The sequence below is a fragment of the Coregonus clupeaformis genome, chromosome 25 (genome assembly GCF_020615455.1).
Source record: "Coregonus clupeaformis isolate EN_2021a chromosome 25, ASM2061545v1, whole genome shotgun sequence".
NCBI lineage: Eukaryota > Metazoa > Chordata > Actinopteri > Salmoniformes > Salmonidae > Coregonus > Coregonus clupeaformis.
The window spans coordinates 36,023,579-36,040,312 of NC_059216.1; the positions used below are offsets into that span (position 1 = coordinate 36,023,579).

A 16,734-nucleotide genomic window follows, 5' to 3' on the forward strand; every position below is an offset into this window, starting at 1 on the left:
CAGCATATGTGGGAACTCCTTCAAGACTACTGGAAAAGCATTCCAGGTGAAGCTGGTTGAGAGAATGCCAAGAGTGTGCAAAGCTGTCATCAAGGCAAAGGGTGGCTATTTGAAGAATCTCAAATATAAAATATATTTTGATTTGTTTAACACTTTTTTGGTTACTACATGATTCCAAATGTGTTATTTCATAGTTTGATGTCTTCACTATTATTCTACAATAAAGAAAAACCCTTGAATGAGTAGGTGTGTCCAAACTTTTGACTGGTACTGTATATTAGGTATATCTCAAAAGGTTCCCTTCTCTGTTTTAGTTACTCCAAAAGAATGGACAGATCTCCGGGCTGAGTGAAAAAGCAGCGGGCAAGACTGAGGAGGTCAATGGCCTGTGTGAAGACAGGGTCGTTGCAGAGGGTGAGTCATCACAGTGTGGACGAGAGTTCATTTGTGTGTGTATGAGAAATAATTTACTTTTGGTTTCTTGAAAAAGAGTTCAGTTGTTTCCTCAAGTTCTTACAATGTTACGATCATGGTGAACACTTCAAATTAAGCTATATATGGGGTTGTAAAGAGTTTATTTGTAGTTTATAATTATAGGTTATATGTATGAATCAGGCAATTTAACAGTTTTGGGTAATGCATATTTGTTTTTCATTGCAGTTGGTGAGACAAATTTGGTTCTCATTTCTCAGAATAAGGACATTCCGGAGACGATAGAGACTCTCACAGAGGTACCTCCTCTGGAAAACGTGATGGGAAGGAATCACCAGATGCAGACGATGAGGCATCAACAAATGAGACAGAAACAGAAGTTAAATTAAATGAAGTCAATGAACGTTTGAAAAAAAGACTGACACAACACAAGAAGAAGTGAGCACTAAGAAAGAAAAGGGCGAAGCAAGAACTCCTGAGGATATCAAGGACACACAGGAGACCACTTTAGATAATGCTGAGGAGAATACTGAGCAGAGCAGATCTGACTGATGATACAATAAAATAACTTGTTGGCGATACACCAAAAGAGCCTGTTGGCGATACACTAAAAGAGCTTGTAGATGATACACTAGAAAAACTAGTTCACTAAATACTAAAAAGAGTCTGCTGATGATATACCAGATGAGCCTTCTGATTATACACTAAAAGAGCTTGTAGATTATACACTAGAAGCGCATATTGACGATGCACCGAATGAGGTTGTTGATGACACAACAGAGGAACCTGCTGATGATTTTACCTCTTGCCCTACGATGACAGACCTCACATTTGTGGAATTTTCTCAATGAAACTACCAAGGAACATACCACAGAAATTATAGAACTTAAGGAGGAAGTCACACCTGAAGAAGTGGCAAAGGTAGAGAGAGGCAGAGGCACCAGCCCCACTGGTTCCGGTAGTTGACGAAATGTCCCCATTCAAACATTTTTTCCTGACAGGAAAAATACACAAGCAGGTCAAGCAGGTACCCAAGAAAGAACCCAAGGTGGAACCTAAGGAGGAAATCAAGGAAGAACCTAAGGAAGAACCCAAGACAGAACGCAAGGATGAACCCAAGACAGAACCCAAGGATGAACCCAAAGAGGAACGAAAGGAAGACGTCAATGAGGAACCTAAGGACAAAGTCAAGGAGAAAGTAGAGGAGGAAGTCTTCCCAACCGAAGAGACATAGGCACCAGCACCAACCATTCTGGATTTTGAAGAATAAATTATATCCCCGATAAAGACATTTCTCACCACTGGAATCTTCGCCGGTTTAAAGAAAAAGAAAAAGCTTATAGAAGAGGAAACGCCCAAAGATGAGACTGTTGAGAAGGAACAGGAACCGCAAAGCATTGAAAAACAGGAGGATGTAAACACACCAGAGGAAGCTGGACTTGAGCAAGAACAAACAAAGGAGGAGATCAGTCCAGGTGTTGAGAGGGAACAAAATGAGAAACAACTTCAATTTGAAATTGCAGCCACAATGTTAGAGGGAGTAACATATTCCCTAATGGCTGAGACATCCAATGTCCCAGAACTCAATAAGAGTAATGTCCCTAAAACTAGTGAAAACAGAGAGGATGTTCTTGAAGAGCAGCCAGCTACTAATGTATTACAGACAATTATCTCAAATGAAGCTGAACTTCTTAGCTCTCAAGAGGAGGCTAAAAGTCAAGGAAGTTCAGTCCAGGATATTATTGAAGACCAGTCTCCTTCTTGGAGATTCGTAACAGTTATAACAAATAAAGCTGAAACAAATTAAGCCAAACTTCTTAACTCTCAAGACAAAGTTAAAACCCAGGAAAGTATTGAAGAGCAGTCTCATTCTTGGGGATTTGTCACAGCCACAGATGATGTTCCTGAAGAGGAGCCAGATCCTGAGATATTACTGACAGTTACCTCAAACAAGGCTAAACTTCTTAACTCTCAAGAGGAAGCTAAAAGCCAAGGAATTCCAGTCCAGGATATTCTTGATGAGCAGTCTTCTTCTTGGGGATTCCACACAGTTATCTCAAATGAAGCTGAACTTAGCTCACAAGAGAAAGCTAAAAATCAAGGAAGTCCACTCAGGAAGCTCTTATCTGGGGCTGGTTTGAAGAAGCTTACTAGGAAGCGGAGAGGTAGTAAACCAGAAAAGTTGACCGGATCTGGTGAGCATGTAGCTGAGGATCTACTGTCATCCACAGAGTCAGCGGAGTACCAGAAAGGAGAAAGTCCTGCCTCTCTGCCAGAAGAATTAGCAGCAGAGCAGGTAAACGTGTCTGCTCAGGTAGGGTCAAGCCACGAATCAGATGATGATGTAACCTCTGACAGTGAAAGGAAGAAGGATAGCACCTGGACGAATGACGCCCAGAAGACATCCCAAAAGATGAGGAGCCAAAGAAAAGTGATGGGGAGCATGTACTAGAAAATAGCACAGAAGAGCCCAAAAAGAAGGTCGATATATATCTGTTTCTTGGGAGGCTCTCCTATGTGGATCTGCAAAGAGGAGGGGCAGAAAAACATCTGACTCAGAGGAAGCAAGCACCCATGAATGAAGGTGAAATACTAAGTGAACCAGGAAAAACTGCAGTCGCCAGTGGACAGTTCTCAGGAGAGAGGTTATGAACATTGTATCTCTTCCCCTGAGCAAGCTGGAAGTCCCTCAGGGAGTGAAGGGAGGTCTACATGGAAATACCGTAAAAGCTGATCACCTCAAATAAGAAGGCAAAAACCAAGGAGGCAGGCAAAGTTAGCTCACCAGAGCAGATGCAATGTGGCAGCGAAATCACCAAAGAGGAGTCTTCTTTTTCTCTAAAGAAACTCATCCCTGGACGCAAAAAGAGAAAGCATGGAGAAAAGCAGGAACCAATATCTTCTGACGAGGCAGATAAGGGTCTTGGATCAGATGATGAGGAGGACTCTGAAACGCCAGCAGTGGTCCCCATGTCAGAGTTTGATGCAGAAGAGCTAGGAGAGAAACACAACATATCAACTGAGGCTGTTATAGAAACTCTACTAAACATAACAGAAGAAGAAACTCAGCCAGACGTCTCTAGTCTGGTCACCGAATTGGCCATACCCAAAGACACCCTGCCCACTGAAGCAGAGAAGGCTCAAGACAAATATACTGTGGAACAGTTGGCCCCATCAACATCCCCCACTGCTATGGAAGACTTTGAGGACCTTACGGAATTCATAAGTAAACATCAGCAACTCAGTGATATACCTGAGGAAGGCTTAATAAAGGAGACCATTGCCACACAAGTGTCCACTGCTGAAGAAGCCACTCGAGACGATACCATTGCCGAGGACCTAATAGAGTTGACATCTGAAGCCGTCACTGCCCCAGAACCTCTAGATGAAGAAACAACAGAAATGGTTTCAGCAGTATCACAGCTGACAGATGAGTCCACCAAAACATCAGGCAGCACAACACCTGTCCCACTAGAATAAGAATTAAAGGACACAGAATTACTTCTGTATGAGACTGTTGATACCATTAGCAGAACCCAAACTCTCTCATTGGTAACTACAAAAGACCCACATCTGGAAGCAATTTCAGTTTCTCCACATATATTACACACACCAAAAGAGACGGAAGCAACAGTTTTGATAGCTCATGAAAAATCAGATTGAAATCCGCACAGGTGAAGAGTCTCAACAAATTGATGCTGTTGATAAAAGCCCTGTGACTCCTATGGTAGAGTGTCCATCTGAGGTCACTGAGGTAGTACCCACAGAGTTGAGAATGAGAATGCACCAGTTGTAGAAACAATCACGTGAGGTTCAAGATGTCACAGCTGCAATGCCTGACGTTCCAATGTCGGAACCATCTGACGTTCTGGAATCTTTGATTTCCATAGTGACACCTGAAGTAGAATCCCCAGAGAAGAAGGATCCTTTGGGTGCTCTAAGACCATTCATAGGCTCCGCTATGGTTCAGACACTAAAGGCAAAGGACATGGTTGTGACGAAGAAGGTGCCATCAGTGCAGTTTGTTGATGGCCATGTGATCCAAGTACAAGTGACGGATGCAGAGTTAAAGTCAGCTGAAGACATTGATGAGACAGTGCTTGAAGTGGGCTCATCTGATGACAATGATCACGAGATTCTATTACAACAGGTGGACGCTGAGATTGAATCAGATGGAGCAAATGTTGAGACAACCCTTGAAGTGGGCTCAACCAATGTCACTGATCATGAGATCCAATTAAACGAGATGGATGTAGAGATTGAATCAGCTGAAACAATTGTTGATGCAGTGCTTGAGGTTGTCTTAACTGATGTCAAGGGTCATGAGATCCAAGTACAAGTGACAGATGCAAATGCTGAGATGGGGTCAGCTGAAGCTATTGTGGAGACATTCAGATCGTTGAATACATGAATGTTAGTTGCAATGTAATTATATCAAAGTTTAACTGTATGTGTATTTACTTCTACTTATTTTAATACAATCGTGTTCCTTTTCAAGGAACCATGTCATCTTATCAGAACTTGGAGGTACAATAATGTATATTATATAATATTTATGTTAACATTTTAGAAAATGTTTGTCCTTCCCTTAGATAATTGTATTACACAGAGTATATTTATCTGAGTTTAGTTTTCTTTAGCTTTAATGTCATTTCTGGATTGAACAGAAGCCTAACATATATTTTTATCAACATATAATACACTTCCATTCAACACAGGACATATTTACCCCACTGCTCACCAAAACAATGCAAAGACAAACTTTGATTAGATATACAGGTATGTAGATTTGTTCCCGATCTTACTGTGTTATCACTGTCTTCTGTCAGACACTAAATGTTTGCTCGACTCAGCACATACCGGTAATAGAACATTTGCTCTAGTCATGTGTAGTGACTAGTATTTATATCACATTTATCATATTTCCTATGAATATTGCAATCTTCATTATCTCATAGAATTATAGTTGAATTGCAAAGTTTGCAAACTATGCACTGCAATAGTTAGTTGACACAGACCAAAATACTGATACAAAATCTGTATTTTATCACGAGTTGCATCTGAAAAACAGAACTATTTGTGTATTCATTTTTTTTGCCTGTGACTATACACTGAGTATACAAAACATTAAGAACACCTGCTCTTTCAATGACATAGACTGACCAGGTGTAGCAGAGGCAGTCGTGACACCAGGTGAATCCAGGTGAAAGCTATGACCCCTTATTGATGTCATTTGTTAAATCCACTTCAATCAGTGTAGATGAGGGGGGTGGGGGACAGGTTAAAGGATTTTTAAGCCTTGAGACAATTATTGTGTATGTGTGCCATTCAGAGGGTGAATGGGAAAGACGAAATATTTAAAGATGCACTATGCAGAAATCGCTCCGCCATTTCCTGGTTGCCAAAATTCTAATAGTTCTCTTAATTTAAGTTTGTGACAAAACAAGCAAGTATAGTGTAGAGAATCATTGTACCATCTAAACCGCTTTGAAATATATTTTCCATACCCAAACAAATTGTATTTTCAGCTCTTGCTGGTGTACAAAACCGAAAGTAAAAAACGCAAAAACAAAACGTAAGAATGGGAAGCATAGAAATAGCGCACATAGAAAAAAATAATAATAATAAAAAAAATAGCGCACATAGAACAGATCTACCACTTAGACTTTCAATAAGAATGACAAATCTATAACACACATTTATATGTGAATTTGGTCAGGTAGTCCAAAAAGTTACATAATGTAGCTTTAAGTGCCTTTGAACAGGGTATAGTAGTAGGTGCACCGGTTTAAATGTGTGTCAAGAACTGCAACGCTGCTGTGTTTTTCAAGCTCAACAGTTTCCCGTGTGTATCAAGAATGGTCCACCACCCAAACGACATCCAGCCAACTTGACACAACTATGGGAAGCATTGGAGTCAACATGGGCCAGCATCCCTGTGGAACACTTGACACCTTGTAGAGTCCTTGCCCCGACGAATTGAGGCTGTTCTGAGGGCAAAATGGGGTGCAACTAAATATTAGGAAGGTATTCCTAATGTTTTGTACACTCAGTGTATATATATTCCTCTTTATCTTAAAATGTAATATTAACTAATAACTAAATGCAAAACATAAAAGAGTTGCATGGACATTTTTATATTTCAAAGCTGTTAGTGAAATAAATGAAAATCTTTTAATTTCAATAGTCTTAAAAATCTGCTTTGAGTACTATGAGTGTTTTCTCATGGTCCTTCGAGCCAGATAAAGGCATTTACATCCGGCTTGAAGGACCACTCTGAGCCTCTCAGGGCCATTCTTAAAGACTAAAAATAGACTTGAAACTTGTATCTCATTATGGTGTATGGTGAAATAAGTATAGCCAGTTATAATTGTAATGGCTTAGCTGATAATAACAAAAGAAGAACAATATTTACATGGCTCAAAGAGAAGGAATATAATATCTATTGTTTACAGGAAACTCATTCAACAATTCTAGATGAAGTTGCGTGGAAAAAGGAATGGGGGGGGGGCGGAATATACTTCTCCCATGGGCAAAGAAACTCAAAAGGGGTGATGATATTAATTAATAGTAATTTCGATCCGAATGTGCAAATTGTCCAAATAGATACGCAAGGTAGATGGATTATTTTAAATATGTTATTGGGCCATAAACAGATATGGCTCATTAACCTTTACGGACCAAATAATGATGATCCACACTTCTTTGACAATATATATAATAAATTATCAACCCTGCAAGCAATTCAAGACAATATTATTATGGTGGGGGATTATAATACTGTTTTAAATAGCTCAATGGACCGTAAAGGAAATCACACCACAAACAATCACCCACATGCTCTTAAGGAAATCGTGAATGTCATGGATACATTAGAACTAGTAGATATATGGAGGCTTAAATATCCTGATCTAGTGAGATATACAGTGGGGAAAAAAAGTATTTAGTCAGCCACCAATTGTGCAAGTTCTCCCACTTAAAAAGATGAGAGAGGCCTGTAATTTTCATCATTAGGTACACGTCAACTATGACAGACAAAATGATATTTTATTTCTCCAGAAAATCACATTGTAGGATTTTTAATGAATTTATTTGCAAATTATGGTGGAAAATAAGTATTTGGTCAATAACAAAAGTTTCTCAATACTTTGTTATATACCCTTTGTTGGCAATGACACAGGTCAAACGTTTTCGGTAAGTCTTCACAAGGTTTTCACACACTGTTGCTGGTATTTTGGCCCATTCCTCCATGCAGATCTCCTCTAGAGCAGTGATGTTTTGGGACTGTCGCTGGGCAACATGGACTTTCAACTCCCTCCAAAGATTTTCTATGGGGTTGAGATCTGGAGACTGGCTAGGCCACTCCAGGACCTTGAAATGCTTCTTACGAAGCCACTCCTTCGTTGCCCGGCGGTGTGTTTGGGATCATTGTCATGCTGAAAGACCCAGCCACGTTTCATCTTCAATGCCCTTGCTGATGGAAGGAGGTTTTCACTCAAAATCTCCACGATACATGGCCCCATTAATTCTTTCCTTTACACGGATCAGTCGTCCTGGTCCCTTTGCAGAAAAACTCAGCCCCAAAGCATGATGTTTCCACCCCCATGCTTCACAGTAGGTATGGTGTTCTTTGGATGCAACTCAGCATTCTTTGTCCTCCAAACACGACGAGTTGAGTTTTTACCAAAAAGTTCTATTTTGGTTTCATCTGACCATATGACATTCTCCCAATCCTCTTCTGGATCATCCAAATGCACTCTAGCAAACTTCCGACGGGCCTGGACATGTACTGGCTTAAGCAGGGGGACTGCAGGATTTGAGTCCCTGGCGGCGTAGTGTGTTACTGATGGTAGGCTTTGTTACTTTGGTCCCAGCTCTCTGCAGGTCATTCACTAGGTCCCCCCGTGTGGTTCTGGGATTTTTGCTCACCGTTCTTGTGATCATTTTGACCCCACGGGTAGAGATCTTGCGTTAAGCCCCAGATCGAGGGAAATTATCAGTGGTCTTGTATGTCTTCCATTTCCTAATAATTGCTCCCACAGTTGATTTCTTCAAACCAAGCTGCTTACCTATTGCAGATTCAGTCTTCCCAGCCTGGTGCAGGTCTACAATTTTGTTTCTGGTGTCCTTTGACAGCTCTTTGGTCTTGGCCATAGTGGAGTTTGGAGTGTGACTGTTTGAGGTTGTGGACAGGTGTCTTTTATACTGATAACAAGTTCAAACAGGTGCCTTTAATACAGGTAACGAGTGGAGGACAGAGGAGCCTCTTAAAGAAGAAATTACAGGTCTGTGAGAGCCAGAAATCTTGCTTGTTTGTAGGTGACCAAATACTTATTTTCCACCATAATTTGCAAATAAATTCATTAAAAATCCTACAATGTGATTTTCTGGATTTCTTTTTCTCAATTTGTCTGTCATAGTTGACGTGTACCTATGATGAAAATTACAGGCCTCTCTCATCTTTTTAAGTGGGAGAACTTGCACAATTGGTGGCTGACTAAATACTTTTTTTCCCCCACTGTACATGGCGGAGACTCAATCAAGCTAGTCGTCTTGACTTCTTTCTTATCTCATTCTCGTTGGCACCAAAAGTTAAAAAAGTGTTGATAGGGGACAGAAAGCGGTCGGACCATCATATAATTGGCATATACATTACTCTTACTGAATTTCCACGTGGACGAGGATATTGGAAATTTAATCAAAGCCTATTGGATGATCATTTATTTTTAACTAGGACAAAGGAATTTATAACTGACTTTTTCCGACATAACATAGGTACAGCAAATCCCCTTATTGTATGGGACGCCTTTAAATGTGCCTTTAGAGGCCATGCAATTCAGTACTCATCTCGAAAACAAAAGCAATTTAGGTCAAAAGAGTTTATACTAACAAAGGAAATAGAAAGTCTAACAGAACTGATAGATGGCAATAAAAACTGTAACATAGAGGCTCAGAATAAATTAGAGGAAAAACAGAAAGAAATGGAAAAACTTATTCAAGAAAGATCAAGTGTAATATATTATAAAAATAAAGCAAACTGGATGGAATATGAGGAAAAATGTACCAAATTCTTTTTTAATCTTCAACATAGGAATGCTACCAAAAATAATTGAATGAAACTGGTTACAACTGACGGAGTCACCCATGATTCACCAAATGATATTTTGAAGGAGGAAACAAAGTACTTTAAGCATATGTTTTCGTTTGTCGCCTCCATCTCCTCTAACTGAAGCTAATTGTAGAGATTTTTTTTCTATTGATAATGTAAAATTAACAGCCATACAGAAAGACTCATGTGAAGGTGACATTACAGAGGAGGAACTTCTGGATGCAATTAAAGACTTTTAGTCCGGGAAAGCTCCAGGGTTGGATGGCATACCAGTCGAGGTATACCAAAACTTTTTTGATATACTAAGTGGACCGTTATTAGCATGTTTTAACCACTCCTATGTAAATGGTAGATCATCTGACACTCAAGAAGAAGGTCTGATCTCATTATTACTGAAACAGGATACAAGTGGAAAATATAAAGATCCAAACATTTAAAAAATTGGAGGCCTCTTACACTTCAGTGATGTGATGCAAATCTTCTAGCAAAATGTATAGCGGATATTATTCATTCTAATCAGACAGGTTTTTTACATGGAAGATACATTGGAGATAATATAAGGCAAGTATTGGAAACAATAGAACACTATGGAAAATCTGGGAAACCAGGCCTGCTATTCATAGCAGACTTCGAAAAGGCATTTGATAAAGTACAACTGGGGTTTATATATAAATGCCTGGCGCATTTCAATTTTGGAGAATCTCTTATAAAATGGGTCAAAATCATGTATAGTAATCATAGGTGTAAAATAATAAATAATGGCTATTTCTCAGAAGGTTTTAAACTGTCAAGAGGAGTGAAACAAGGTTGTCCACTATATGCATATCTATTTATTGTGGCCATCGAGATGTTAACTATTTTCTTTTAAATCCACAACTAGAATCCCTCCACAGCCTCATAGAGGATCTAGATACATTTAGTAACCTCTCTGGATTACAACCAAATTATGACAAATGTACTATACAGTGAGGGAAAAAAGTATTTGATCCCCTGCTGATTTTGTACGTTTGCCCACTGACAAAGAGATGTTCAGTCTATAATTTTACTGGTAGGTTTATTTGAACAGTGAGAGACAGAATAACAACAACAAAAATCCAGAAAAACGCATGTCAAAAATGGTATGAATTGATTTGCATTTTAATGAGGGAAATAAGTATTTGACCACTATGCAAAACATGACTTAGTACTTGGTGGCAAAACCCTTGTTGGCAATCACAGAGGTCAGACGTTTCTTGTAGTTGGCCACCAGGTTTGCACACATCTCATGAGGGATTTTGTCCCACTCCTCTTTGCAGATCTTCTCCAAGTCATTAAGGTCTCAAGGCTGACGTTTGGCAACTCTAACCTTCAGCTCCCTCCACAGATTTTCTATGGGATTAAGGTCTGGATACTGGCTAGGCCACTCCAGGACCTTAATGTGCTTCTTTTTGAGCCACTCCTTTGTTGCCTTGGCCATGTGTTTTGGGTCATTGTCATGCTGGAATACCCATCTACGACCCATTTTCAATGCCCTGGCTGAGGGAAGGAGGTTCTCACCCAAGATTTGACGGTACATGGCCCCGTCCATCGTCCCTTTGATGCAGTGAAGTTGTCCTGTCCCCTTAGCAGAAAAACACCCCCAAAGCATAATGTTTCCACCTCCATGTTTGACGATGGGGATGGTGTTCTTGGGGTCATAGGCAGCATTCCTCCTCCTCCAAACACGGCGAGTTGAGTTGATGCCTAAGAGCTCCATTTTGGTCTCATCTGACCACAACACTTTCACCCAGTTCTCCTTTGAATCATTCAGATGTTCATTGGCAAACTTCAGACGGGCATGTATATGTGCTTTCTTGAGCAGGGGGAGCTTGCGGGCGCTGCAGGATTTCAGTCCTTCACGGCGTAGTGTGTTACCAATTGTTTTATTGGTGACTATGGTCCCAGCTGCCTTGAGATCATTGACAAGATCCTCCCGTGTAGTTCTGGGCTGATTCCTCACTGTTCTCATGATCATTGCAACTCCACGAGGTGAGATCTTGCATGGAGCCCCAGGCCGAGGGAGATTGACAGTTATTTTATGTTTCTTCCAATTGCGAATAATCGCACCAACTGTTGTCACCTTCTCACCAAGCTGCTTGGCGATGGTCTTGTAGCCCATTCCAGCCTTCTGTAGGTCTACAATCTTGTCCCTGACATCATTGGAGAGCTCTTTGGTCTTGGCCATGGTGGAGAGTTTGGAATCTGATTGATTGATTGCTTCTGTGGACAGGTGTCTTTTATACAGGTAACAAGCTGAGATTAGGAGCACTCCCTTTAAGAGTGTACTCCTAATCTCAGGTCGGTACCTGTATAAAAGACACCTGGGAGCCAGAAATCTTTCTGATTGAGAGGGGGTCAAATACTTATTTCCCTCATTAAAATCAATTTATAACATTTTTGACATGTGTTTTTCTGGATTTTTTTGTTGTTATTCTGTCTCTCACTGTTCAAATAAACCTACCATTAAAATTGTAGACTGATCATTTCTTTGTCATTGGGCAAACACACAAAATCAGCAGGGGATCAAATACTTTTTTCCCTCACTGTCTTACGTATTGGATCACTAAAAAATACAATTTTTACATTACCATGTAGTTTATCAATAAAATGGTCTGATGGTGATGTGGATATACTCGGAATACATATCCCAAAGGAAATAAATGATCTCACTTCAATACATTTTAATAGAAAGTTAGCAAAAATAGAAAAGATCTTGCTACCATGGAAAGGTAAATACCTGTCAATTTGTGGAAAAATCACCCTGATTAACTCTTTAGTATTATCCCAGTTTACCTATTTGCTTATAGTCTTGCCTACGCCTAGCGAACAGTTTTTTTTTTATTATATGAGAAAAAAATATTCCATTTTATTTGGAACGGCAAGCCAGACAAAATTAAACGGGCCTATTTATATAATGAATATGAATTCGGAGGACAGAAATTATTAAATATTAAAGCATTAGACCTATCACTAAAAGCTTCAGTCAGATTACAACATCTCACTTTCAGTTATTTGAAAAGGAAATCATCTCCGAAATATCACTACTTCTAAAACAAGCCATAGAAAGTTGGTTGCAATTTCTATTTAATCCTCCAGAAACGACAGAACAAATAATGCAACAAATATTGTGGTTAAACTCAAATATACTAATTGACAAAAAAACTTTTTTTTTGACAACATAAAAAAAAAAAAGGTATAATCTTCGTAAATGATATAATCGGTAGGACTGGTGGAGTTGTGTCGCACATGCAGCTAACAAAAACATATGGAAATGTCTGCTCTACCCAAAATTACAACCAAATAATTGCAGCCTTCCCGCAAAAATAGAAGAGGAAAGTGGAAGGGGGAGAAAGTAAGGAACTTGTCTGTTGGCCTTGCATTAAAGAACATAATTGGTTAAGGAAAACTGTGATAAATAAAAAAGTATACCAGTTTCATTTAAGGACAAAAGGATTGACAGCCGTCCCATATAGATTGCAAAATAGTTGGGAAGAGATTTTTGACGTACCGATCCCATGGCATAGTGTTTATGAACTGATACGCAAAACGATACCGGATTCAAAACTTAGAATCTTTCAATTTAAATTATTATATAAAATTCTTGCTACCAACAGAATGTTATTTATATGGGGGATACAATCTTACCAGCTCTGCAGATTTTGCTGCGAAGAGACAGAATCATTAGATCATTTGTTTTGGTACTGTTCATTTGTAGCTTGTTTTTGGACACAGGTCCAGGAATGGCTAAATAATTGCAATATTTACCTGGAGCTAACCCTGCAGATAGCATTACTGGGTGATCTGAAAAGTCATAGTCAATCGATCAATAATATAATAATACTTTTAGCAAAGATGTTTATTTTCAATTCACAATCTGTAGAAACAATGAGAATAGAAAGGTTCAGAACTTTGTAAAACATCACAGTACAGTTGAAAAATATATGGCAAATAGAAATCCTATATGGATGGTGTTAAGAGATAGATGGGTGGTGTTGAATGGAGTTGAAGGATGGGACTAATAACAACTAACAACAAGATAACTAATGTAAAGAATACTGTGTCCATAATAAGTATATAGGTTGTGGTTGGGAGCTTTTGTGAAAGAGCACAGTTGGAAAGATATGGCATATAGAAGCAAACCGGATGGACATCATGAAAATGATCGGAGAGGTTGAGAGTAGAATTAGTTCAGGAGAAAAAACAAACAAAATATAATTATTGTAAAATTGACTGTGTCCATAAAATGTAGATAGTAAGTTTAAGCTAGAAGTAGAGGCCTAAGCATTGTTGTTCACTAGTTTACTCCAAGTAGGGAAAGGGTGGTGGGGTTGGAAAGTAATAAAGGGGAATATATTATTTTTAAAGGATATGTATGTGTATGTACGTATGTACAGTAAGGGAAAAAAGTATTTGATTCCCTGCTGATTTTGTACGTTTGCCCACTGACAAAGACATGATCAGTCTATAATTGTAATGGTAGGCTTATTTGAACAGTGAGAGACAGAATAACAACAAAAAAATCCAGAAAAACGCATGTCAAAAATGTTATAAATTGATTTGCATTTTAATGAGGGAAATAAGTATTTGACCCCTCTGCAAAACATGACTTAGTACTTGGTGGCAAAACCCTTGTTGGCAATCACAGAGGTCAGACGTTTCTTGTAGTTGGCCACCAGGTTTGCACACATCTCAGGAGGAATTTTGTTCCACTCCTCTTTGCAGATCTTCTCCAAGTCATTAAGGTTTCAAGGCTGAGGTTTGGCAACTCGAACCTTCAGCTCCCTCCACAGATTTTCTATGGGATTAAGTTATGGAGACTGGCTGGGCCACTCCAGGACCTTAATGTGCTTCTTCTTGAGCCACTCCTTTGTTGCCTTGGCTGTGTGTTTTGGGTCATTGTCATGCTGGAATACCCATCTACGACCCATTTTCAATGCCCTGGCTGAGGGAAGGAGGTTCTCACCCAAGATTTGACGGTACATGGCCCCGTCCATCGTCCCTTTGATGCGGTGAAGTTGTCCTGTCCCCTTAGCAGAAAAACACCCATGTTTGACGGTGGGGATGGTGTTCTTGGGGTCATAGGCAGCATTCCTCCTCCTCCAAACACGGCGAGTTGAGTTGATGCCTAAGAGCTCCATTTTGGTCTCATCTGACCACAACACTTTCACCCAGTTTTCCTTTGAATCATTCAGATGTTCATTGGCAAACTTCAGACGGGCATGTATATGTTCTTTCTTGAGCAGGGGGAGCTTGCGGGCGCTGCAGGATTTCAGTCCTTCACGGCGTAGTGTGTTACAAAATTGTTTTCTTGGTGACTATGGTCCCAGCTGCCTTGAGATCATTGACAAGATCCTCCCGTGTAGTTCTGGGCTGATTCCTCACCGTTCTCATGATCATTGCAACTCCACGAGGTGAGATCTTGCATGGAGCCCCAGGCAGAGGGAGATTGACAGTTATTTTGTGTTTCTTCCATTTGCGAATAATCGCACCAACTGTTGTCACCTTCTCACCAAGCTGCTTGGCGATGGTCTTGTAGCCCATTCCAGCCTTGTGTAGGTCTACAATCTTGTCCCTGACATCCTTGGAGAGCTCTTTGGTCTTGGCCATTGTGGAGAGTTTGGAATCTGATTGATTGATTGCTTCTGTGGACAGGTGTATTTTATACAGGTAACAAGCTGAGATTAGGAGCACTCCCTTTAAGAGTGTACTCCTAATCTCAGCTCGTTACCTGTATAAAAGACAGATATTAATAATAATAATAATAATAACTTTATACAGGAGATGACAGCTGTCACCAAATGTATGTGCTGTAGATCTTCATGGATCACATGAATGTGAATAACAGTTGACATGGCAAGACCACAGACAATTAGCATCCTCTAAATGACCTGCAGCTCCAGGCAATTGGCTCAGCTTCTTACAGACGAGTCACTAGGATCATGAGATATCGGATTGGTTGTTTGAATTATTACACAGTTTGCCAGAATTAAGACACACACGGACATGTATGTCTGCAAATATAAAAATAAGTACTGTGAATCAATACATATAGGCAATTTAAAGTTTCAACTCAAATATAAACAGAAGCATTTAAATCCCCCAAAAACATGCATATTTTAATGATAGGGATGTAATGATTCACTGATACGCATCGGTGCCCGATTCAAATGATTAAGATTGGACTGCATCGGTCCACTGGACCCCAAACCGATCCAAATGTAGCATGCATTGGTCATAAAATGTATTCAAACGTTACGAATCGCAGATTCACATTTTTTTTGCGCATATTACTTTCTACCTTCCGAAAATACCACATATTTTGTGACAACTGATGCGTCCTCTCCTTCAGTGTCGAACTAAGCATGTAACTGTGTTGACAGTCATTGATCTACAAGTCATTTTGAATGTCGAACAACCCTAGGGAATATTAGTAGATTAGACAAAGCCAAGTTTAGCACACTGACCAACGTGAGGTAGGCGGCCTGATCCTGATCTTGCACATCTGCGCGGAACCTTCAGCATTCAAATGCTAAAAGGGCTTGCGCGATATTAGACTTTATTAGTTGTGAGACAACCTTTGTCATTTGCTAGGTTATTGTTATCTATACGCCGTTGAAAACAAAAGTAAGCTACCGGAGACACAACTCTCATCTGCTGAACGGGGTTTACAATAGATTTATTTAGATTGTTCAGGTTCACCATCAGCAATAGTTTTAGTAGTTTTGCCTTAAACAATCAGTGTATATGGTCATTTTTAGATATACAGGGAAAAGTTGATAATTTCATAACGAGGAATCACTTTTGCGAGGCGCACTGCATGCATGGCCAAAGCTGGATGAGAAAAAGAAGCTCACTAAACTTCCAAACGGCCAAAACCATTTAATTTTGAGATGGGGGTAAGGGGTAAAATCCCAAATTCTGCTATATATATTCATTGGCTATGTCATAGCAAATTTGTAAATGATAAATATTGATACATTACTAGCTCAAACCCTTAATCTGCAAAAATGACAAGTTAATTAGATGATGATTTCAGAACCAGAGTGTGAGGACAAAAAGCATAGGCTACATTCCCCCCGAATCGCATCGATTTGTTTTCTAATCAAACCGAATCGCTTCGAACCACAACATGTCGTTCCTGTATCGTATCGGAGCCCATGTATCTAGATACGTAT

At 39.7% G+C, this 16,734-nt stretch overlaps 2 protein-coding genes across 2 annotated transcripts in view; one reads left to right on the forward strand and one right to left on the reverse strand.

The window, feature by feature from the left end:
• Positions 1-16,734, reverse strand: part of LOC121539603 (syntaxin-11-like) — a 49,716-nt gene that overhangs the window by 32,521 nt on the left and 461 nt on the right. The gene's annotated exons all lie outside the window — the stretch shown is intronic.
• On the forward strand, positions 1,988-3,912 carry LOC121538935 (A-kinase anchor protein 12-like). The gene is given in 5 exon segments (XM_041847095.1): positions 1,988-2,024; positions 2,846-2,919; positions 2,922-2,996; positions 3,038-3,158; positions 3,161-3,912. Coding segments are annotated over 5 exon segments (1,059 nt in total).